Here is a 25,752-nt window from a genome sequence, read left to right on the forward strand (position 1 = left end):
CAGACACACGCCCCCTCACACACACTCTCACACACTCACACTTGACCCCCTCACATACACACACAGACACACTCTCACTCAAGCACACACACACTCTCACACACACACTTTCACACACACACACACGCCCCCCTCGCACAGACACACACGCCCCCTTCACACACACACACACACTCACACACGACCCCCTCACACACACTCACACACGCCCCCCTCGCACAGACACACACACCCCCTCACACACACACACTCACACACGACCCCCTCACACACACACTCACACTCACACGCAGCCACTAGAAAGAGCGAGTGCCGGGACCAGCCGCCGGAGCTCCGGGCCCCGAGCCCGGCGCTTCCCGCCGCTCCCCCTCTCTCAGACTCCCTCAGGCAGCGGCCGAGGTTGGGGTGCGCCCCGGAGCCCCCCGGCCCCGCTCCCCTTCTCCCGCCTCTCCGCCAGCGTCTGTGCCCGGGGCGGCGGGAGCGCCGGGCGGGCGGGCCGGGGCTGCAGCGAGAGTCCGTCCGCCAGAGCGCGCCGGGGCCGAGTCAGGGGCCGCGGAGAAGGCCGGGGAAGGAGCGAAGCAGCCCCCGCCGCGCACCTCCCGCCCCCGCCCCCGCCAAGGTGTCCCGCGCCGGCCCCAGCCCCACGCGCCGCTCCCCGCGCGACCCGCTCTCGCAGACGAGCCTTTCCAGATGTGCACCAAGGGAGGGGGGAGGGGGTGCGACGGGGGGCGGGGGGAAGCAGCCTCCCCCCGGAGGAGCAGCCCTCCCCCCCCCCCGCCCCTGAGCCGCGGGGAAGCGCGTCAGGAATTTTCCTGTCTGAGACCGGGGGTGGGGTCGGGCGGCGGAGCCCCGGAGCCCGAGCCGGGACCCCGGGCAGACGGGACGGGGCAGGGCGAGGCGGGCGGAGCGGGGCCGGGGCGGCGGCTGGGGCTCGGCTCCCTCCACTTCCCCCGAGCGCCCGAGCCCTCCAGCACCGGCTTCCCCCCGCTCCCCCGGCTCCAGCCGCGGCGGGCGGGGCGAGGGCAGTCCCCGCCGCCGCCCCCTCCCCCCCCCCCCCCCCGGCCCGTCCGGCCCTACCTGCGCGAGGGCCCGCAGGCTACGGCTGTCCCGGGGCTCGGCGCTGCGCTGCTCGGACGCCGACTCCTTCCATTCAAGTCGAGGCTCCCGCTCCGAGAACACGAGTTTTGTTGTGGGCCCCCCTCCCCCCGGCCGCCTAGGCGTGCATCTGCTGGACCGCTTCCTCCCTGGACACAGGCGCAGGTTCCTCAAAGCCAGCATGGAAGTGATTGCAGCTCCCCCCCATCCTTGGCTTCGTCCCTTTCCCAGTGATTCAGAGCCGTCAGACCGACCCCTCAACCACCCCCCGCCTATTCCCCCCCCCCCGCAGAAAATCCTGGCCGGAGGAGGGGCTGGGGGGAGCGAGGACGGGCCCCCAGGGGGCGGGCGATGGGGCTCCCTCCCCTCCCCCCGCCGGGCCCTCTCCCCTAAGTTAAATCCTAGAAGTATTTCGGTAATACGCGTTTTATTAAGGAGCCCATACCCAGCTACGAAAAAATCCTCCAAGAATAGAAGCGAGTTCTTTGAAAGAGACCAGAATTCCCAGCTCTCCGCCTGGAAGAGGGCCATCCACTCCCGGCGAGGAGCGACCAGAAGCCCTTTGGACAGCGTGCCCCGGACCAGCCTCCCACAGGAGGGACTGTGCCGTTACCCACAAAAATATTGTTTCAGTCCTTCCAGAACTTCACAATCCAGAGTAAAAGTTCGGGGGCAGAGGGCGCCTCCTCGCATTTACCCCCAGCCCGAGGGAGATGGGGGATCTTGCTAACAGAACCGGGCCAAGGCCGAATTTTGCCGGAAGCCCCTTTTTTCCCCAGCCCACGGCGCCCCCTTCTCTCTGCTCCTGCCCCCACCCTCCCCTCCCCAGCCCCTTAAAGGACAGTGCATTGGGCAGAGAATGGGGGGGAGCCTGCTTACCCCAATCACAAGACAGAGGGGAAGTAAACCCTCTCTCCGAGCTGTGCCATATTGTGCTCGTGAGCCAAGAATATTTCCAAGCAAACCCGTATTAACTGCTAACAGCTGAAGCAACATTTTGTGTCTTGGCTTGAGCTGCGAGTGTATAAGGAACACGGAGGTGGTTCAGGCTTCAGCATCAGGCCAAGTGGCAACAATGCACCAAGTCCTCCTGGGGAGGGGGCGGGGGCTATAACATCCCTCCCCCCTGCTGAGTTGGGTTGGCACAGAGTGCCAGGCCCCACTGCCGTCAGCCCCGGCCAGCTAAGAGCCAGAAGTGCCCCCTGTGAAAGGGGAACTGCTGCTGGAAGAGGCTGCGTGCTACTGGGAGACCCCCCCAACCTTTCCAGGCGGCCCAAGGGCATTCACGCCCTCTCTTGAGGGGCTCTGCAGGGGGAGGATCTTCCCAGGCAGAGGAGTCAACCAACTGACTTCTTATTAAGCACCGACTAGGTGCCAGGCACTGTGCCAGACACAGGAGATACAAAGAAAGTGAAAAGAAATGGTGTCTGCCCTCGGGAAGCTCCCAGCCTAAGGGGGGAGACAGCATGCAAACCCGCCACAAATTAGCTGGGGATGGTCTCAGAGGCAACACTAACGATTAAGAAAACCTAAAAAGACTCCTTGCAGAAAGTGGGGCTTCCGCAGAGACCTCAGGAGCCAGAGGCAGACGGAGAGGGAGAGCATTCCAGGCAAGAGGCACAGCCAGTGCAAATGTCCGGTGACCGACCGGTGCAGACATGCCACTGACTAGTTAGGGCTCCCCCGGCCTTCAAGGCAGCCTGGGATGAACCCAAGAGATGGTCGGGGAAGGATGTAGCAGGCCCAGAAAGCGCTGCCTAGAGTCCCAGGCTTGGATCCCAGGATTAGTTCTGGGGCCCAGCAAACACTTCTGGACCCCACTTTTTTCTCATTCATGGAAGACTAAAATTGGGTCCCTTCCAGCTCCCGAGCTGGTATCCTGTGGGTCTGAGGTTAAGGGACCAGAGTTTGCCTCCCAGCTCTGCCGCTGACCCCTGGGGATCTCAGGGAAGTTACTCAGAGCCCTGAGCTTCCATCTGGGTCCCTTCTGCGGAGGCTCCAATGAGCACAGAGATACTTTAGTCGCCAGAGTGCTCTCCCCTCCCCATCGGCCCTCAGCTGGGCAGCAGGAGAGGGCCCACTTGCATTCTGGGGCCCAGGCCGGCTGGCTTTCTAATGAGGAACGATGGGGATGGCGCTGAAAGGGCTTCAGGCGAGGAGGGCCAGAGGCCAGGCGGCTGCTGGGCCCATCCCACTGAAGGTCAGCCTGAGACTGCCAGGGAAGGAGAGGAGGAATAAGGAAATGAGAAAGGCTCATTAACGTGCGTTGAGAACAACAGTGAGGTGACCCTTAATTAGTCAGAGCATTAAATCATAAGCTAATCATAAAGATTGTCCTGCAAGTTAACACATTTTTTAACAAATGTCCAGTCCTTAGTAACATTCCTGTCCACAAGCCACTTATAACAGGTGCGTAGCAGATACACTCCCACCCCCATACCTGTATCATTTGGGGTGGGGGAGGCAGTCTGAGCAAGGAGCTCTCCCAGAGTCTCTCAGTGACAAATATCTGGGTGTGGATTTTAACTTGGGTGCTCCTGACTCCAGAGCCGGGGCTTTATCCACTACAGCGCCACCTAGCTGACCCCATAACTGTCTGCAGGAACTTAAAATGGGGAGGGAGAAATCACCTGGGGGTGAGTTTATCTCATCTGCCTATTCCAGGGTCCAAGTGTTCTGGGAACATCTGCCTTCCTTGGGGAAAGAGCCTGGAAGAGTCCCAGAGGTTCAAGAGATGAGCCCGCCGAGGTGATGCAGCCTCCCTTTGCCCCATGACCCAGACTAGCAGGGTTTTGGAGGGTGGCCACCTCCACTTCTGAGACCATAAATCTCACATTGTTAAGCACAAAGTAACTATCTGAAAGGCTGCCTGACTTTTGCAAATTTAAGTCAAGAGCTACCTGTGAAATCATCTAAAACTAAGTCATTTCTTTAGTGGCCGTATTCAGTTTGCTTCCCTCTCATCAACGTGCAGAAGTCTCTGTCCTTTCGTTTCCTCTCATCCTTATGGTTTTCTCTCCTAAGGAAGGAAAAGTGATCTGTTTCAAAAAGAGGGAATTCCCAGAAAGAGCAATCATCAAAACAAATTACTCACAGTCAAGAAATAGGAGGAGAGACGTCATCTCCCTCCCAATCCCATCTCTCAGCTTCTCTCAATCTTCAGGGAACGGTTCTCCTTCCTTATCTCCTCCACCTCTGGGGATCCTCAGTCCCCTCCAAGACTCAGCTCAAGCACTAACTCCTATGCTTCCGGACCCTTTTTTCCCCTGAAGTTGTTAGTGCTTTCCCCAATTCCCAAATTGCTTTGCAGAGTATCATGGGCTCTCCATCAGGGTTCAAATCCCAACTCATCCACATACTAGGTGTGTGATCCTGACCATGTCACGGAGCTCAGGTCAAAGGTTCTGAGCAGTCCAGTGACATCCATCCCTCTCCTTAACTTCTTATGCACCCTCTGGTATACAAAATGCAAGATGTTAGGGCCTCCTCTGCCTCCTGTGGGCAGCCTTTTTCAAAGCCCTGCTGGCTAGAGCCCCCATTCCAAATCTGTGATTCCCTTAGTAAATACATTGGACGTATACACACATATATGTGTGTGTACATTATATGCATGTATTTATATGTGTATGTGTATGTATATATTGTATATGTGTGTGTATATTATATGTGTACATGTGTTAGTATATTATATATATTACATGCATATATGTTAGGTTCTTACTAAGTGCTAAGTTGGTACTTAACAGTTCTCTAGTCCACACCTTTTAGTTCAGGCCTTTAAGGGGAATTTTACCTCTTTGAACTTCTGGGGAGGAGCTTATATGTTTAAAAGGAGCAAGTTCATTAGTAGAAGTAATTTTCCCACAAGCCCTTGCGTTCTCACACACCCATCCTCTGGGAGGATAAAAGAGACACCATTGAGCAAGGAGAGAGTAGAGTCTGGGTCAGAGTTGGGGCAGCACTCTGGAGGAAGAAGGGTCGAGTCTGGGATCGAGTTGAGACAACAGATCTCCTCCCAGAGAGCGATCGATCAGCAGTTTCTGGAGACAACAGAACATTACACATATATAATATATAAAATATACTCTTGAGCGCATAGACTTGCCATGGCTTTGTAGAATGTGGGCCCCAGGTCGTCCAGGGAAAAGTCCCGTGCTGTCCAAGTGCCCAGAGATGGCTGGGTCACTTTGATGAGCCTGGCATTCCTGGAGTACAGTGAATTCAGGACAGGAAAATGGCCCCTTCCAAGGACCAAGGCTTAGCTCAAAAGCAGCCAGCAATACCACCATTAGCTTCCATTTCTGTGGAGCAGTTACCAAGTCTTTAAGTGCCCCTCGAGTGGGCCCAGTGCTATACTGGGAGTACAGAAGCAAAAATGAAACAAGTCGGCGGCCTCCCTCCAGAGTCCCACAGAATGGGGAGGGAGGCAGGGGAGCACCAACAATTACATGCAAGGGCACGTGAAATAAACAAGAATGGCTCGGTGGCAGGGAAGGGGAGCACTCACCGCACCAGGCTTGGAGGGAACCTAGGGTTCTGGGAGGGTCGGGGCTCCTTTCAGGACTTACCTCGGAGCCCACCTATGGCGGAAGATTTCTCGGAATCCCATTGCCTCATGGTCCCCCGCCCCCAGCAGGTGCCTGCACTGTCTACATCCTGCAAGGACGGGGTGTTAGAAGGCTGTCCAGCCCTTTCCAGTGTGAGCTCCGAGGGCAGGAAGTATGTTTGTGCTTTTCTTGTAACTCCAGGGCTTACTGGTACACTGAAGATGCTTAATAAATGCTTGCTGATTGTTATTTTGAGGAGGAACAAAGTCAGTTTGGCTACACTGAAGAGTTCACCAAGGGGGAAAGAGATGTTTGAAATCAGGTGGTGGAGTTTTAAATGAGAAACAGAGGAATCTGTTTTAATCTTTATGGAATTGAGGGCCAACAACCTTCACCAATCAGGGGCTGACACTACCAGGCAATCTAGCAGCAGTATGGAGGCTGGTGTGGGGAGAGGTAAAAGCTTAAGTCTATGAACTCTTAACATTTTCCTCACAATTCACCTGGGTCAGGAGCGCGAGTATCATCATCCCCATCATTGTTGTTCAATGGTGACCATCTCTTCGTGACCCAATTTAGGGTTTTCTTGGCAGAGATACTGGAGTGGTTTTTACAGATGAGGAAACTGAGGCAAACAGGATAAAGTAACTGAGGACCACACAGCTAGTGTCTGAGGCCACCTTCGAATTCAGGCCTTCCTGACCAGGCCCCGCACTATCTGCCCCATGCCACCTAGCTGCCTATCCCCATTGTATTGATGAACAAACTGAGGTTGAGAAGAGGGTTCGGTGCCTAAAGTCACAAGGCTAGTAAATGTCTGGGCCTTGGAGCCAGGTCCATTGACTCCGCAGTCCGATCTCCACCCCACTATGCTGAACTATAAGAATTTTCACTAACAGAAGCCTCTGAAAAGCCTCTGCTGGAGGTAGATGTATCCCTCTGAATATTCACACTATTTCTGCCGACTCCTGCCACCATAAACCCACCTGGGTCTGGGTATCCAAGGGAGCAGAACTTTTGTTCTGATCCCCAGCTCACCAGCTTTCACCCTGGGGAAATTCTCTCTGATATTCAGACTCAAATTTCCTTTTCCTGTATTTCCTCCCATTCCTCCTAGTAACCAGGCAAAATAATTCCTCTCCCTTCTTGGTGTTTCCATCTCTCAAATATTTGTGAACTGATATCATGCCCTGCCCTTAGTTATCACTTTGCCAAGCAGAAGGTTTCTGCCTTCTCAAGTGAACTCGTCTCTTTGCTGCAAATCCTTCCTTTGATGTCCTCTCAAACTGTGAACGATGCACAGAGGTGTCCGCAACCCAGCAAAGAAGGGGCCCGTCCATACTGAGGAAGGCTCCTCCTTTTTAAAAATCATATAAAAATTCTAACCTTCCAACATCAGAGAGAGAGAAGAGATATATGAGTGAGTTTGGAGAAATCCCATGTGTGCCCTTTGTCCACTGGCAATCAAGCCAGGGTTTGAAAAGAAGTATGATGGAGTGGGAACGGCACTAAGGTCCTAAGATCAGATGTTTTTCCAAGAGCTCTGTGTAACTCGGTTCCCCCCTGCTTTGCATAAAAATGTGAACCAAGAAAAGACTGAAAGACAGAGCCCAAGTCAGCAGGGCTCCAAACCTCTCCTACCTGGAATCGAAACCCTCATACATGCAGAGAGCAAAGCATCGGGACCAAGGGGACTGCGTATTCAGCTCTGCTGAGATTTGTATCAATCTCAGTTCTTCTCAAATCAACAGCCTTCTCCAAAAAGTTCTGCTAAATAAGACTGTGGTTCAGACTAAACTTACTGCCAAATGGAGTCACGTTCCACATTTCCTGAGAGCTCCAATGTGAGACCAGGATTTTCTATATTTATGATGAACTGGGGATTTATTTTACACGCCTTAATATTGAGACAGATACAGGATGGGCACGCTCGGTGAATTCTGTAACTTACTATTAAGAAGAATCACTAATATTTGGCCAGATACTGTCAGTTAAAAAAAAAAAAAAACAAAAAACAAAAACCTGCTTCCTAGCAGCACATAAATAATCTTTGAGTCCCCAGTTAGTATCTGGTGCACTATAGCTGGCTTTTCCCAGGTCTGATCAGAGGTCCTCAAAAGACCGATGGGTCTCTGAGACCCCAAGGTCAACCTGCCAAGTAACTCATGAAAATGTTCCATGTGGTTGACCACTTTTCCTTCTATTTAATGGTTTCCTGTTTCTTTAGTACTTATGAAAAGAAACCATGGCTTTCAGGGAAGCTCAATACTGTCAATAGATTTAAACAGAGTTCTAAAAGGATTCACACTAAATGCTCGCCTTGAGTAAGTGGTACGTCTAGGACAGAAGCCACCCCCTTCCTGCTCCAGCCTCCCCTATCCTGAGGACCTTCTTTCCAGAATGTGACCGTCCTCCTCATCAGCTTCTCTGGGGTCCTTCTCAGTTCTTCACTTTCAATATCCCCCTCAATCTATGGCAAAGTCATAGCAATCCTACCTTCACGTCTCTCACCTCCGTCCTCCCTTTTCTGTGCTCCCTCAACTCCAACCACCAGCAGAACATTTTAACAGTCTGTGGAACAGGCGCTTTGCCTCCAAATCCCTCCTCCTTTAATTATCTTGTACACGTCAAGTTAGGAGACAGAATGGAGTACATGGTGGGGATTAAGGGATAAGAAAACTGGAAAAGCAGAAAGTGGCCAAGGCATGAAGAGATTTTGAAGCCAAACAGTTGTTGACTGAGTAGGAGGGATGTGTCAGGATGGTCAGCCTGGCGGCTGAATGGAGCAGGGAGTGGCGCAGAGAGGCCAGAGACAGGCAGACCCTCAGCGGCTGCTACAGCAGTCCCGGGATGAGGTGATAGGGGCTTGCACAGCAGGGAGGGCAGGGCCAGGGGAAAGAATATAAGACGTTACGACAAGATTTGTCAAGGAGTCTGCTAGAGGGGGTGCAGAATGGAGGGTGAGATCTCCAAGACTGAGTTCTATACTTGTTGAGTTCTGTTTCAGACACAGTACATGTGAAAAGTCCCCTGGACTCCCCGTAGTGAGATTGGAGGTCAGAAGAGAGGTTAGCTCTAGGTAGGGAGGTCTGAGAATCCCCTGCAGAGAGATCACCATATCCAGGGGAGTTGATGAGACAGAGCCTCCAAATGATGCTCCAAACAAGTCATTCCTCAGTAAACTCCTGTGATTTCCAATGCCACTGGGATCAAATACAAACTCTTCTCTTTGACATTTAAAACCCTTCCCAGCCCGGCTCTAATCTGCCTTTCCATTTACATTATGGGTTACCATCCATTGAGCTAAAAAGGACAACTAACCATCAAAAACAAACAAAAAAAAACTATTGAGGCTAATGGTGGGATCCCATTTGGGCTTTAAAATCAGAGGCCAGGATGTGCTAAATAAGGGGAAATGGCCCGAGGAACACCTGTATGAGGACAGCAGCTCATCTAGACTAAGGCCACGGAGGGGGGACGCAGTGAGGGACACATCCAACCTGCTTGTCTGAAGAATCCTATTAACTGTGACCCACTTGGCATTCTGTAAATCTCTAACAATTTGTAGATCACTTCAATTTGTGCCATCCATAAGGAATCGCTTATGAAAGGCCAGATTCTGAATGAGTACTTTGCCCCCAGCCAATCTTTTAACTTCAGCCTGCCTCAGTTTCCTCATCTGTAAAAATGGGGATGATAATAACAGGGCTATTGTGAGGATCAAACAAGTCATCTGTAACACATTTAGCACAGGGCAAGGCACATAGTAGGCACTGAATAAATGCTTGTTTTTGTCCTCCCTGTGCCAAGGCCGGGGGGAGATGCCATGCCAAAAAAGACATGGCCTCTGACCTCAGAACTGGAAAGGGGCTGTGCTCCAGAGGAATGTCCCTAATACAGTTAACAGAAACAGAAATATCCGTGGGATGAATGAGCAAGGGGATGGCTGTGTTGGGCCGATGACTCTTCCTCTAGCAGAGGGTCGGCTGGGGAAGGAAGGGTCCTGGGTTACAGAGAAGGCTCCCAAAGAGACAGCCAAAAGGTCGGCCTGCTCCCTGGCAGGGGACAGCCCCCAATTCTGATTTCTTATTCAGGGTTGATTCTCCCCACCTCCCCACCTTTACAATGTATCCTGGCTGCTGAGAATCTCTGGGGTCCCCTGAAACCCTAGCTGTGGGGGAGGTAGAACATCATCACCCAAGGGGGAAAGAGAATTTTTTTTACCCAGGATTCCTTAAACGTACAGGCTGGAGATGGTTGGGTGTACATGAAGGAAATAAGAGGTGCCCAAAGCAGGGGAAAGTCTGTTAAAAGCAGAGGAGATGCCTAGTGGGAAACACGCCATATCAATGACCTAGGAAGAAAGAACTACTAAGGAGGGGCAGGTGCAGCTAAAGTGCACGAACATGGGGGAAGGTTGTACAGCAGCAGGGGCCCCAAACCCATTCTCTACCTAAGGGACCACTTCCACAGTGAGACGAGGAGCTGGATGCTGCAGAATCACAACTAAGGGGAGAGGCGAGATGACCGCCAGTTGGGGAGACAACACAATGCCATACCAGGGCCACTCAGTCACTTCCTACACATGCACATATTTTCATGTCAAAAAATTCTGCTCTCCAAGGCCCATGGGGATTCACCTGATGATAAGTCAAGGTAAATTTCTATTCCTCAATCACACCTTGTTTAGGATTTTCTTGGCAAAGACACTGGAGCAGTTTACCATTTCCTTCTCTGGCTCATTGTACAGATAAGGAAACTGAAATAAACCAGGTGAAGTGAATTGCTCAAGGTCACACAGCTGCTAGGTATCCAAGGCCAGACTAGAACTCACAGAGATGAGTCTTCCTGAATTCAGACTTTGCACTCTACCCACTGCTGCCCACACAGTGAGCCTCAGTGGACTGGAGCAACACATATTGCTAGTGTATGAATAGTGTAGTGGTCCTCAAACTTTTTAAATAGGGGGCCAGTTCACTGTCCTCAGACTGTGGGAGGGCCGGAGTATAGTAAAAACAAAAACTCACACTCTGTCTTCGCCCCTCAGCCCATCTGCCATAACCCGGCGGGCGGCATAAACATCCTCAGTGGGCCGCATCTGGCCCGCAGGCCGTAGTTTAAGAACCCCTGGAATAGTGTATCTATTCCATTAGACTGTAAGCTCTGTAAGGGCAGGGACTACCCTCTGTCCTTATTTGTGTCTTTAATGTTTTGTACAGTGGCCGGCACATAGTAAGCACATTAATGCTTTTTGACTAATTAGTCAAACTTTGCCTAGAATACTCAAGTGCCTTTGTCACAGCTGTTCCCTCTCCAATAGTCCAAAATATCCTAAGCAAAAATATCACAAACAATAAAAAATAAAAACAAAGGAAACCAGGAAAAAAGCAAATTTAATTTTCTAGTAAAGCTTTGAGCGGTCATTATTTCCCCCATCTTAGTAAATTACAAGAAAGTTAAAAAGAAATGTTGCATAATTAACATTCATTCACACACCAGGAAAATTAAATCAGGTTAAGTCATGAAATCTACATGAAATAATAATAATGAGGAAGGAATAAATGAAAAGTTTGCTTAATGAAGTCATCCAATAAATGCTGTGGCTCTCAAAGTAATTTTATTGCCCATTTAATTGTAAATAATGGTTGGTTCAAGAATCTAACACACTGATTTTTAAGAAGAAAACCCTCCCTCTTCATTAAAGGGTTTGATTTTAAAAGAGGTGATCAAAGTCTCTCTCTCTCTAAGACCCATTCCTGATTTTTTTATAGTTACACAAAAACAAAGAATTAAATTCTCTTTAAAAATTCAAGTTCCATTACAGCAGTTTAAAAAATATTAAGGAAAATAGATTAGGTATTCAAGTGCACAACACTAATTACTGCCCAGCTAGTGGTATTCTGTTTCATCCAGTTCTCCCAAGGAAAACTCTAAAATTGAAATCTCAGCAGAATAATCCTTAACTGTATTTTATAAGCAATATGAGATCTTTTGTTTACTGAGTTCTTGGATTTTGCTGCTCTACCCTGTACCTCAATTTAACCCAGACTATAATTACCCCATTAGCTTTTCAATGCAGTTTTATGTGATTCAGCAAGGCCACAGTAGTACTGTCGTGCTCTGTTAACACAGGGCTTGAGAAAGACAAGGTCAGTGATCCCGATGGCCTACGCTACGGGCAATCCTTTTCTGACTAGCTTCTGATTATAAGGACATATGCATACATGCATGTGTGTAGACATACATGTGTGAGTGTGGGAACACCCCCACACACACTACATACATGTATATACATCCAGTCTCGCAGTTTTGCAGAAGTCTTCTCCAAGGTGCTCAGAGCTTCGCTTTGCCAGGCTGCAGCTGGAGGCTCTGTAACTTCATGGCCAGACCCATATTGCCAGTAATTTTCAATTTGCCTTGAAAGAAAGCCTATAAGAGCAAAAGAAAAAGCGTTACTTTGTCTTGTTCTCAGGCTCCTAGACTTCTGATGTTTCTTGGACTTTTGTGTTCTTGGATCAGCTACTTATCCAGGTCATCTGAAATCCTTCAAACACTGGGCTCAGCTAACGGGAAGCTGCACTCAATTTCTTTCCTTTACAAAGCCTGAAGGAGGACCGAATTCCTCAAAAACCACAGACTTTCTGAGCGATTATAAGAGACTCCTTCTGAGATGTGTCTGAGGTGCGGTGACAATAGGAGGCAGGGCCGAAGGCAATATGACACAAGATTCTTGAAAAGACTATGGGTAATCAGCCTAGAGAAGGAAGTTTGAGAGAAAGCAGATTATTATGTCCTCATGGGCTTCGAGGGCCATGTGAAGAGCAGGGGAAGCCTTATTCTGCCTGGCCCTCAAGACAAAACCAAGAATTAAAGAGAGACAGGCTCAGCTCAACAGAAAGAAAAATGTCCACTCAGATCTGACCAGAAATTTAAAAAAACCTAACTGCCTTGGGGATAGCAACAAGACCTGGAGGAGGATCCTGATTTGATTGGGAGAGCATCGCCTCCACCAATGCAGACTGCACTCCTTTCCATCTCCTTGGACAGCGTTCAGGATTTGTGAGAGCTAAAGAACTCCTTCCCATGCGGGGCCCCCAGGGAGAGGCAAATCTAATCTAAGCTAAGAGATATCTTGTCTGTGTCACCCCCAGATTCAAGGCCTTCTCAAAGCCCAAGGCTGAGCACAAAGAGGCCATTAGTGGAGGCCCATCACAATAAAGGTGGACCTCAAACAAGCTTTACATGTGCTGAAGGTCAGCTGGACCTGATATGACATACCAGCCACAGAAATAAGTCAAGGCAAGCCACCCAACCTCTCCTGGATGCAGAGTCCTCATCTCTAACGGAAATAACAACAGGAATGCTGACAGCTGGTTGTGAGAAACAAAGGGGAGAATATCTAGGAAGGGCTTTGCAAACTTTAAATCCTATTTACTACTAACTAAACCCAAAACAGTCCTGGGAAATGGATGCTATAAGTACAAGGATTGTAGGGTCATGGATTTATAGCTGGAAAGGACCTAAGAAATCAGCGGGCCAACAAATGTGGAAACAGGCCCAGAAAGCTATGTGACTTGTCCAGAGTCATACATGTATACATACATACACACATATATGTACACTTACACACACAGTGCATACACACGCACTCGTGCCCCACATGCAGAATAAAAGGGTTCGTGCCTTCCTCCTCCAAACCACGCTCCCCACTAGCCACCGGGGGGGGGGGGGGGGAGGGAGGGCTTAAGCAGGGGCCCGACAAGCTCAGACTAACAGGATTTGAAAATCACTCAGTCAGAGAAGGGAAGTAAGGGAGGTCCTTGCTTCGTGTCACCGAGACAGACTCAAAGCCTGTGCTTGTATGCTCCGGTTAGGTCTGACCAGCCGACCTCCACATTCTGTGCTGCACTGTCTGTCCTACTGTGCTGAAGAGCCAGTAAGAGAATACTGCCCCCCACCCTTTTCTTGGAAACCGGTTCCCATTGGATGCTCTACAAAGGGAACCCAAATCTCCAATATTTGGCCAAGCAGGTTGGCTTTAAATTTGCTTTAAAATTATTGCACAGGGACTTGGTGTATAGGATTAAATTTACTATAGTTTTTCTTCTTAGAAAAGCACCAATCAGAATATATTCATAAGCCTTTGGACGGCAGCACAATGTGGATTAAATATCACCCAACTCTTGGGCTGCCTGACAAACACCTTCTCCCCATAGAGGGCGGCCCGCCAATTCAGGGGCACTCCTGTTATTGCTTGGCTCCTTGAGAAAAGTCAACCCAATCTGTACTGGGAAGCCATTTTAACAACTACTAAATTTACCACGTAATAAAATCCCAGGCAAACTCAGGAGAAATGGCAGAACTGGGAACACAACATGTTGGATGTTTTGGGTGCTTCAATACTCTAAAATTCAGAAATGTTTGGATGAAAAGGACCTGGCAGTCTCCACTTTTTCAGCAAGGAAATAAAAAAGTTACAGCCTCTGTATGCATCCCACTGGAGAATGTAAAGAACTTTGGCTTTCCCTGGCCTGCCTGGGAACAATGACTAATTCCTTTTTTCCTCTGTCTGGACAAAGTAAATGTTTCCTTTCTATATGGAACATAGGCCCCTGCCCAGAGATTTAAAAGTTAGAGGCTTTAGAGTACAATACATTTAACAGAGGCTTTTTTTTTTTTTTTTAAAAAGCATGCTGATGGGACAGACCAAAACCCCTCCCTCATTACTAAGGTGAACAGAACAAATCTGCTCTTCTTGAATTTGGCTCAATTGTATGTAAGTTGGTGATGGACAAATGCACATACTGGCTAGGAGGCTGGCGTGACCAAGTCTCTTTGACTCCCCGTTCTGGAATATAGGGGCTGTTTTTTTCCTCACAATGAGCAACTTCCCCCACCAGAGTCACAAGAGGGGCCTATGGACACAAGAGACCAGCCTAATGCCATGAGTCAGTCCCAGGGTCGGAGGCAGGATTCGCCTGGGCTTTCTGATCCTGAGGCCAGTTCTCCCATATAGACAGGAGTCATTCATAAGGTTACGACTAAAATGACTCTGGATGTTCATTTAACCCAACCCTTTTGGAAGTCCAATGCTTTGCCCAAGATCACACTGAGGGTGCCAGGATCTGACCTCCAGGGTCCCAGCTCCAAATTCAGATCTCTTCTCACCACATCCTCCTGCCTACCTCAGGTCTGGTTCCAGTTATTCTTTATGAGAGTTTTCTACTGGTAATAGCAGAACACTGTCTTGTTTGAATCAGAACCAACATTAAACTATTCTAAGTGATTGATTTCATTGCATTGTGTTTCCTGCTGTGCCTGGTGGAAGTACATGAACACGTCATAGAAGTGACTGCCTTCTCTATCAAGGACCACCACCACTGTACCTCAGTTTCCCCATCTATGAAATGGAGGGGTAAGCTAGGTGGCCCCTGTGGTCTCTACCCACTCTGATGTCTTGGGAGTGAGGGAAGCTGCAAAGGAGTTAACAAGGCTTTTATTTTTTTAGCCTTTCCCCCCTTCATCAAGCTTACCGACTGAGGATTCATCTTGCCAGTCATTAAATCCAGTAAGTCAGTGTCAGCCATTGTAATTGTGCAGTCAGCCTTCTTATCTGTAACAGACACAGAAGGGGGAAAAAGGGGCAAAGTGAGCATGGGGCTCCACACACACATTCTTCTGAAGGCTCAGGAGCCAGAGCCGGCACCCCAATAATAGCAGCAGAATGTCTCTACCCAGATCTCTAGGGACGGACACAGACAGCACAGAACCAGACCCACAGACATGAGTGCTCAAAGGATCTGGACAAGCACTCTGCAAATGTACTCCAAGGCATCAGGAAGAGCACAGAACCTGAGGATACATCCCATCCTGCCCTACAAACTGGCAGGGAAGGGAAGCAGAGTCCAGCTGGAGGGGACAAGGGCACTCGTGTCCCACTGGCTGAGCCGTCAGTCAGCCCAGTCAGAGCAGCGAACCATGTGGAGCTTACCTAGTTATGCCTTTCTGACCCAGTGATCTCATGACAAAGGAGAAGGAAATTTCACAGATACCAAATTATTTCCAGAACCATTTTCCATAGTAGCAAAAAACTGGGAATAAAGTGGATGTCCATAAATTAGGGAAAAGCCGAACCAACTGGGGGCAATATGAGGCTCATCAGCAATGACAGAGACACAGCAAGACTGATGTATGAGACAATGAAATTAAAGTCTTCTCTAGTCATATGAAAAAATGCTCTAAATCACTATTGATTAGAGAAATGAAGTTAAGACAATTCTGAGGTACCATTGCACACTTCTCAAATTGGCTAAAATGACAGGAAAAGATAATGACGAATGTTGGAGGGGATGTGGGAAAACTGGAACACTGATGCATTGTTGGTGGAGTTATGAAATGAGCCAATCATTCTGAAGAGCAATTTAGAACTAGGCCCAAAGGGCTATCAAACTGTGAGAACCCTTTGATCAGCAGTGTTTCTACTGGATCTGTATCCCAAAGAGATGATAAAAGAGGGAAAAGAATTCACACAAGCAAAAAAAAGTCCTTTTCATAGTGGCAAGAAACTGGAAACTGAGTGGATGCCCATCAATTAAAGAATGGCTGGACAAGTTATGGTACATGAATGCTATGGAATATTACTGTTCTATAAGAAATGATCAGCAGGATGATTTCAGAAAGGCCTGGAGAGACTTACATGAATTGTAAGAAGTGAGTAAAGTAGCAGAACTAAGAGAACACTGTATACAGCAACAAGAAGATTATGTGATGGACATGACTTTTCAACATTGAGGTGATTCAGGTTGATTGTAATATTCTTGTGATGGACCCAGAGAGGACTATGGGGAGTGCATGTAGTTTGATCACAGTACTTTAACTTGTTATTGTTGTTTGTTCGCTTGGGTTTTTTTTCTTTTACCTTTTGATCTGATTTTTCTTGCACATGACAAATATGGAAATATGTTTAGAAGAACTGAATATGTTTAATCTATATTGGATTGTTTGCTATCTATGGAAGGGGCTGGAGGAAGGGAAAAATATGGAACACAAGATTTTGCAAAGGTGAATGTTGAAAACTATTTTTGCATATATTTGGAAAAATAAAAAGCTATTTTTAAAAATTCAAAAAGAAAAAAGACTGATGTGTGCTCCTGAGGTGGAGAGAGGAAACTGAGCAACAGGCAGATGATGTTCACCACAATATAACTGTTCCAACAGTGATGCAAAGTAAGGGATCTAAGCTGGGATGACCAGCCCCCATCTAGAAGAACTAGAAGCAAAGCAAGTTGGCCTCCTGGCTCCACTGTACCAGCCCAAGCTCCTGGAGTCACCTCTGCCCAAGATGTCACAGGGAAAGACAGTCCCCATTCCTAAGTATATGGTGGTCATCCCCTGAAAGAACCCAGAGGATGCTTAGGCTCCTCTGGGAATCATACATGTTATCATGGAAAGCTTTCTAGGGCTGGGGGGAGGTGCATCAGTGCAGATTTTAGGGGGAAATGGGATAGGGATTCTTGAAAGATGGAGAAAAGGGTCGGAAGGCCTGTCAGATGGGGTGGAAATCCATATACGTCATTCTTACAAAAACCTTCCTGTAGAGTCAATAAAATATATTTTAAGTAGAGGTGGAAAGAAGTAGAAAGCCACGAATAAATAATCCATTAACATAGATTCAAAGATATGGAAAAGAAATCATCTCTCCAGTACCAGTTCAAGTTAGGACATGCTAACAATGCTTTAATGTTGCTGCTCTCTAACAAACGGTCACTTGTTGTCCACATAAAAGCAGCAGGCACGTCCCCACGCTCCCAATGTACATGTGCAGATTGCTGGACTGATCCCAGGTGCCAACAAGTATGGGTTTCAACAAATTATCCTTCCCTATGGATGATAAAACTTTGGCCTGGAGGGGGGCACCCCACAGGGGAGACCTTAAACTGACCCCAGCCAATGGACAATATTAAAGCTATTTAATGTCTTTCTGCAATCAAAATTTCTCATGGATAATTTTTTTCTTAAGAAGGAGAAGTATAGTTGGTGGAGCACCATTCAGAGATTATTTGTGTTTAAAAAAAAAATGGGTCTTTGAATCAGGGAACCCCTCGGGAATATTTAAAGCAATGTGCTGTTTCCCAAATGGAATCCAGTCCACTTTCTTCCTCCTATTTCATTCTGGGTCCAGTTCACTGCCTACTTGTAGAATCCATCCCAAACATATACTAATGTATAACCCTAATGGATGATGGTCCCAAGTACTGAACCAGATCAAAATGAAATTGGAAAAATTTAACAAAATAAATAAAAATACATTAAAACATTTCAATCTGTGGTTGTCTAAATCAATACGTTGCCACAGAGATCCCTATGTATATTTTAGTGTTCTCCTTTCTAGTTCATTTGAACATTATGCTCTAGAGAATATGCATTTTTCATCCATTTAGTTCTTCCCATATGAATTGCCACAGTAGTCTTTTCCAAATGATCATGATGTTCAAGGGACTGAAGGGACAGTATCATTCACAAACAAAAATACCTCATTCAGTGAGCATAAACTGTTTGCATGTTTGTTTTTCTTCCCCGGTTATTTTTACCTTCTGAATCCAATTCTTTCTTTGCAACAATAACAACAACAACAAAAATTCGGTTCTGCACACATATTGTACCTAGGATATACTATAACATATTTAATATGTATGGGAATGCCTGCCATCTAGAGGAAGGGGTGGAGGGAAGGAGGGGAAAATTTGGAACAGAAGGGAGTACAAGGGATAATGTAAAAAAAATTACCCATGCATATGTACTGTCAAAAAATGTTATAATTATAAAATCAAATAAATAAATAAATAAACAAAAGAAAAAAAAAAAACCTCATTCAGGTACAGTTTAGACTCTGTGCTTCCTTTCAACTTTGATTCTAGGATCCCATGAATTTGATCTCATACAAAAAATAATATTCTTCTAAATGTTATGGAATCTGTGCATCACCTCTCACATCCCTTCCTATTGTCAACAACTTCTTACCTCAACTGCTGTTCCCACTTTTCCTGATGCCCCTTGCCTCCCATCCCTTTTCAGTTCAATCTATCTTCCCTGACACCAATCTCCTAAAGCACCACCCTCAGTCACTGTCCAACGTCATCAATGGCTAAATCGATACCTAAGGAATGATGAGCCCAACCCGACCTCTTGACCTGGTCTTTGAGGCTCTCTGGGGGCCAGGCCTTTCCTGAACTTCTAGCCCTATCTGCTCTAAATGTCGTCTCTAGCCCAGCCGCCTGGGAATTTGTAATCGCCAGAAGGTGCCCAGTACTTGGACAACTTTGGTCTTTCCTCATCACTTTCACTTGGCACATCCCTCCCAGCCTCCCCATCTCCCACCTCCAAGTGAAAGCCTTCTTATTTTTCAAGCTCCAGTTGGGATAGGCCTTCCCCAGTTTCTGTGCCTTAACTGCCCACAAGCAGAAGTGGTCTCTTCGCTCCTGTGAATTCCCTAAGCATTCCCCTACTCATCATATCTTGCCCTTGCAATGCAGTTAGCTATGGATTCACTGAAGCATAAACATACCAAGTCCCTTCTTAGATAATAAATGCCTGGAGGGAAGGGTTTTATTTTAGCTCTTTTCTGCCTTCTATATCATCCTATCATATCTGCGCACAGTAGGCGCTAGACAAGCAGTTGCATGAATATGAAGTAAGAGGAAAAAAATCCGAGGAAATGTCTTTCCTAGAACTCACTGAAAAAAATGCCTAAAAAAACCCCTGTATTACCCTTGTAGAGTGAAGTGATTTCTTAAGTGAGCTTTTCAATTAGATTCCAACACAGCAGTTTGAAAAACAAGGTGGTTCTTTGATCCAGCAGTTGTCTTTACTGGGTCTCTAGCCCAAAGAGATCATAAGAGAGAGAAAAAAACCCACATGTACAAAAGTGTCCTCTTTGTAGTGACAAAGAACTGGAGACTGAGTGGATGCCAATCAACTGGGGAATGGCTGAATATATTGTGGCATGTGAATATTATGGAATATTATTGTCGTGTAAGAAACGACCAGCAGGATGATCTCAGAGAGGCCTGGAGAGACTGACTCAGCTGATGCGGAGGGAAGTGAGCAGGGCCAGGAGATCATTGTCCACGGCAACAGCAAGACTATGTGATGATCCACTGTGATGGACGTGGCTCTTTTCAACAATGAGGTGATTCAAAGCAATTCAATAGGCTTGGAATGGAAAGTGCCATCCACATCCACAGAGAGAAGTATGGAAACTGAGTGTATATTTTTAACCTTCTTTCTGTTTCTTTCTTTCTTATGGCTTTTTCCCTTTTTCCCCTTTGGTCTGATTTTTCTTGCACAATATGACAAGTATGGAAATATGTTTAAAAGGATTGTACCTATCTAACCTATATCAGATTACTTGCCGTCTCGGGGAGGGGGGAAGTAAAGGAGAGATGGAAAAAAAATTGGAACACAAAATTTTACAAAAATCTGGAACACTATTAAAACAAAAAGAAAGGAAGGAAGACAAGGTGATTGTCTACATCCAGAGTACTGGACCCCAAGGGATCTAGACTCAACCCCCTGCTCAGACACTTCCTGGCAAAAGGATCATGACTAAGTCCCTTAATGTCTTCAATTCTCAATTTCCAAACTTGTAAAAAAAAAAAAAAAAGGAGATTTATTCTTAACCCAGGGCTGTGGTAAAGAAATTTTTTATAAGCATCAAGATGCTAAAAATGTATGTGTGCATGTACATATGTATGTGAGTGTGTAGGCCACTAGGGGGCGCCATAGGCTGGGTGACCCTGGGCTAGTCATTTATCCCCATCTGCCTCAGTTTTCTCATCTGTAAAATGAGCTGGAGAAGGAAATGCTCAACCACTCCAGTATCTGGTCACAGTGTTAGACACAACTGAAACAACTCAACGTGTGTGTGTGTGTGTGTGTGTGTGTGTGTGTGTGTGTGTTGTGAAACACAGTGAGAGCACGTCATCCCACCAGCCACCCCCTGCAAACGTGGCCCTGCTTTGCTGCCAGCTGTTCTCCTTGCCTCCCTGGGTAACAGTCTTCCACAACACCTGGCTCATCAGGGACTCATGGCCAAGATCAGGGTCATCAGGCACAAGGGCTCCCTTCTTGACCCTCAGGCAGAGGCAGCCCTCGGCAGACCAGGTGTTTTAGGGGAAAGGGAAGGTAGAGATTCACTCTGGCAAGCTGGAGACCGTGGGCAGCAGCCCGAGGGGCCACCAGTCCCTGCCCACTTTACCTCCCCAGCTTCTCTCACCTGGGTCTCTGCCCTCACCCAGGTGCCAGCCCAGGGTAAAGGCTCTGTAGCTTCTCACCTGCACTGCTACAAGAGCCACCCCCATACAATCTCCCTTCTGCCCATCTTTCCCAGAGCACCTTCTGACCTCACCAGCTCAAGGACCTGCCGAAGCTCCCTACTGCTCCTCCTCCGGGCTCAGGGCCCCTCCCTGTCATCTCCTCAGCTCTCCCTCACAGAACCTCACATTCCAGGCTCCTCTCGAGGGCCTTTCCTTATCCCCCAAATTGCAAGTGCCTCCCCCAGATTACTTGTGTGAACGTTTGGACATCTGCCTGTGCACAAGCTGCTTCCCCAAGAGAACCCAAGGTCCTTGTGTGTGTGCCATTTTGTCTTGTTTTCCACCCACAGTACCTAAGCTCAGAGCCAGGGATCATGGGAGCTTTCATTCAAGCTTGCCAGATGAACTTTCCCACAGCCCGGAGGGCCTTGCATCAGCTGGCCCAAGAGGAGAATGGGCCTTGGTCAGAGCCCTACATTCTGCCCCGCCCCCCCCCCCGAGCCTCATACGGTGGTCGGGCTCCCTCTGGTTAGCCAGTGCTCGCCCCGTGGCCATATGGCAGCACCTTTTCTGGTCCCACATGGGACCTGCCCCTCCCCGGAGCATGCCACATCAGTTTGGGGGTGCCCCAGCACACAGTGGGAGTGCAGCTCCCGCCTGACTGACCTGAATTAACAGCTACAGAGCCTTTGCCGTTTTTCACGTCCACTACCCAGGTGGCTTCTTTCCCGCCGGGTCCATCTTTCACCTTGAAGGCAAACACGCCTCCAATTTTCTTCACGTACTGCTCCCCTTCCTGTAAGTGAGGAGGAAAGGTCAGTGTTACAGGCTGTTCGTCTGGATGGATCATTTTGCTGTAAGCCCACAGGTTCTGGTGGGACCATCCTCACAGGCCGGCTTCCCCCATTACTGTGACCAAAGCCACAGAGCACTAGCGAGGTCAGAACTCAGGTGGAAAAGAGGCTTTTCTGACCAAAACCCGAAAGCAGAGTAGGCTGGCCTGCATGCTCTCGCTCACACCAGCCCACTCTGCCCTGCACCCACGTCCATCTGTTAGATTTGCGAAAAGTGGCCCCAGGGCCTCCCGCAGAAGTCCAAGCTCAAACAAATCCAGCCTCAAAGAGCTGAGAGAACAAAGGTTCAGCAAGGGGGGAAGCGGGGAGAGGATCACTCCATCTGGTTCCCTCAGCATCTGGGAGGTGACCTCCTCTGACACCCCAACAAGCCGCTCTCCACCCATGACTGTCCCTGGCACAAGGGGCCCACCCCCCCTCATACCTGGGAACCCAAGCTGTGCCCCCTCCCTCAGCACCAACGCATGGTCTGCCCCTAAGGGCCCTCCCTGGACGGCCAGGATCCCCCCAAGCTGTCTGGTCCATCACTAAGAGCCCGCCAGGGCCCAAGTCTGGCCCCAAAGCACATGTCCATTCAGGCTCTCTTACTTAGACCCCAAAGACAGAACCAGAACCAACAAGCAGAAACCTAGGGGGGGCATCTTCTGGATTCCCTTTGGCCCTGGCTGCTGGCGCCCCAGCTGTTGGTCACACTGGAAGGTGGGAAGGAGAGGAAGACAGAGAAAGCAAAGCACGGGGAGCTGAAGGAAAAGCCGCAATCCATTCCGAGGCCTCCTCCCGCATCCTGGAGGGCAGCCCGGCTCCCACGCCAATGGCTGAATCACTAAAAAGAGTCAGGCCCGAATTCCAAGCAGGGTTATGGCAGACTGTGCCAGCAAGGACAAAAGCAGAAAAGAAAATCTCTTCTGGAGCTTCCTTGGCCATTTCATGGGGGTATTAATTTACAAAAGTCCCCATAATTTTCCCTTTCTCTTGCTAGCAGCAGAACCTGACAAGTGTGGGAAGAAGAAACTGCCAAGTGAGAAAGGTAAGGAGCCCACCATGGGCTGAAAAATTCAAGGAGAAAAGCAAAGACCCAAAGTCCAAATCCTGGGGTGACCCAGGTCTCCCTTGCTCTCAGGGTCTCCGACTCTTCAAACAAGCCCCCAAGAGCAAAGGAGTAGGGATGGAGAGGGAGAGGCTTGTCCAGGTCCCAAAGCTGGTCTCTGGACTCTCTGGCATGTGGGCAATGAGGTCCTGCTGACAGAGAAAGCCCGGAGTTCTGAGGAGGTAACCCCTGAGACAGACAAGCAGGGCAGGCCCGTGGGGGTCAGCTCTGCACCCTCCCACCCCCAGCAGACCCACCTGGCACCCAACAACTCTGACCGGGGCCACCATCTTTGCTGAATCCCTTTGGGGGATACAGCCCATCACAGCACCCTGCCTCAGAGGTGTCTCTCCCCTGGATCTGGCACCAAATGTTGGGATTTGGTCATGTGAAGAATTCACAATGGCCATTCTCTTTAGTAAAGGAGCTTCCTCAGAAGGGGAGGTCACCAACAAAAGGTCTCGAGATACAGCAGTGGGGAGGCCCCCAGTGCCACAGTGGAACTTATCTTACTCAGGGGGGAGGCTGGGGCAGGCCCTTAGCTGGCAGGCTACCCCCGACAAGGCCCAAGCACCCTAAGAGTGACTGTGAGGAGGAGGCAGACACCGGGAGGCAGGGAGAGAAGGGCAAAGACCCAAAGGAGTTCAGCAAAGATGGCATGGGCCATGGACAGATTTATAGGGAAACAACCTCAGGAATGTGAGGGGGATTTCCGAGGGGACACAGCAAGCTGGGGCTGCCCACGACCTCCACAGAGGTTAGGTCAAACAGGGATTTCTTGGCTGGACATGAGAAGGTGAAGCTGTAAGATTAAACTTTCTCTGCCTGCCCTGGGGAACAACTCCATCCATGCCCCAGTCCCTGTCTGCCAAGCGCCCCCAGACACGGAGAACCTCAGCCTCTTCCCCTCTCCCTCACGCCATGTGGCACCTTTCTCTTCTCATGGCTCACTCCCTCTTTTAGGGGGCGTGGTCCTTGCTTACTCCCCCTTCCTGTTCCCTTTCTCCTGGGTAATCGTGAGCTCCATTAGGGAACTGTGTGCCCTCCCCATGCCATCGTCTCTCTTCATTGCACGTGGCCTCTAGGCTTCCATTCTTTCTCCTTCTTATAGCTAACTAACTCTTTTAGAATGCTAAATTCTTGTATAAATTTAGCTACCCAGCTAAAGGCTTACTCCTACCTCCTCGGAAATTTCTCCTGATAAATGGCAAGTTCTTTAGGGAACTCTCCCTTTTCATCATTAATTATTAAAATCCCTTTCTATGCTTTCCCAACTCTGTTTCGTAGTTACCATTCCTGGTGTCTACTGTACATTCGTTTCTGTCGGTAACCACTTCCCTTGAATAAATCTACCTTTTGTCAAAGAGAATGGCCATTGTGAATTCTTCTCATGACCAAATTTTAACTTTCGGCACCTTCCGTCATCTGGTGTCCACATCCCCCACATCTCTCATATTATTAACAAATTAAATTTCTGTAGTAAATTTTGAAAGCTCTTTCTTCCCAAGAACCTGTGAGGGAGGCAGGGTCAGTGCCAGTTTCTTTGATCCCTAGAGCCCCTAAAAGCACAGGTGGGCACTGGGTGGGCAGCTGAGCTACCAGCAGAATCCAGAATGCTGGGCTAAATGGCCTCCCAGACTGATTCAACAGCATATTTTTTATGTTCAAAGTTTTTTAAATATAGGCATTTTTCCAGTTCACTTAAAATTTGAGTGATAGAAACAAACCCCCCCCAAAATATAAATAAAGCTCTGTGGCTCTAGGGACATGATTTCGGTCCTGGAGCTCCTCGCCTACAGAATGAAGACAGCTAAATGAGCCAATCTGTGTATTTCAGATATTTTCAGTGCAGCCAATGGATGTGAATTCTGAAACCAACGGATTCTCTCCTCTCATCAGGAAAAGCTGAAACACTCATCTTAGAACTCAGTTTCCCAGACCATCTTACTATCATAGTTAAGGCAGCCCTGATGTACCCAGTCTACTCCATTAGCTTATCTTTAGAGAGGCCTGGGCCTGGGTCAGCCAGGTAAATTCCACCTGGCTCCTCCCATCCTGCCTCTGCTCCTCTGAGACTTTAAAAGTTGTGTACCCTGAAATATAAGCTGCTCATTCATTTTGACTTTGCCTGGTAGCTGAGCCAGCAAAACTAGTCACATAAATAAATAGTACCCCTTTCCTTATTAACTCCTTTTCAGGACTAAGCCTGCTCTGAAGTAAGTTCCTCATACTATCTTCCCTCTAATGGTTTTTCCTCCTGCTTAATTATAGTTCCTTTAGGGAATTTTCTTTCCCCTTGTTAACTCAGATAATAAATGGCAAAATTTGGTAATCTATGATGGATGACTTGACATGGTTGCTTCATGTCATGAACTGAAACTCTATTGTGCTATTTTTATATAGTGTTCTTTTTACAATTTGTTGCTCTACCGAATCTATTTCTATTTACCATTCCTAGTGCCTATTTTATCTCATCACTATGATGATCCTACTAGACAATTTCACAAAGCAATTGAGAAGGGGAAAATGGATGGGGAGCCCTAATCCTTTTGCTCAAAAAGATGTAACTTTCTCACACATATCCAAATGTCAAGCTAAATAAAACATCCAGGACAGATGTCTAAGGAACAGAAAAACAATGGACTCAAGACTTTTTTTGAGGTGATAATGGGGGGGGGGGGAAACAAGGAAAGCACACATTTTATTCAAGACTTAAAATGCATAATAAAAAATGTCTGTTCTGAAAGAATTTCTGTTTTTAGTATTTCCAAAATTAAGTCCATACAGTCTGAGGGTTTTAGACATTAATATGTTCAGCCAAAATGGTAATAAAATCCAGGTACACTTGTTTCAAA

The 25,752-nt window shown here is 48.1% G+C and overlaps 2 protein-coding genes across 4 annotated transcripts in view; both read right to left on the minus strand.

The window, feature by feature from the left end:
* Positions 1–1,325, minus strand: part of PODN (podocan) — a 41,959-nt gene extending 40,634 nt beyond the window's left edge. Inside the window, exon 1 of the mRNA XM_074265906.1 lies at positions 1,078–1,325. The gene's annotated coding sequence lies outside the window, so the exon portion shown is untranslated. The remainder of the gene's footprint in view (positions 1–1,077) is intronic.
* A 9,693-nt stretch (positions 1,326–11,018) lies between these two features.
* The window catches only part of SCP2 (sterol carrier protein 2), a 70,510-nt gene continuing 55,776 nt past the window's right edge, over positions 11,019–25,752 (minus strand). For all 3 annotated transcript variants that reach the window (XM_074265909.1, XM_074265910.1, XM_074265911.1), the window contains 3 exons: positions 21,623–21,752; positions 15,176–15,255; positions 11,019–12,071 (listed from right to left, as the gene is read on the minus strand). In XM_074265909.1, the coding sequence (XP_074122010.1) occupies positions 11,976–12,071; positions 15,176–15,255; positions 21,623–21,752 (306 nt within the window). In that variant the 3' untranslated portion in view covers positions 11,019–11,975. The remainder of the gene's footprint in view (positions 12,072–15,175; positions 15,256–21,622; positions 21,753–25,752) is intronic.

Source organism: Sminthopsis crassicaudata, chromosome 4 (genome assembly GCF_048593235.1).
Source record: "Sminthopsis crassicaudata isolate SCR6 chromosome 4, ASM4859323v1, whole genome shotgun sequence".
NCBI classification, from domain to species: Eukaryota; Metazoa; Chordata; class Mammalia; order Dasyuromorphia; family Dasyuridae; genus Sminthopsis; species Sminthopsis crassicaudata.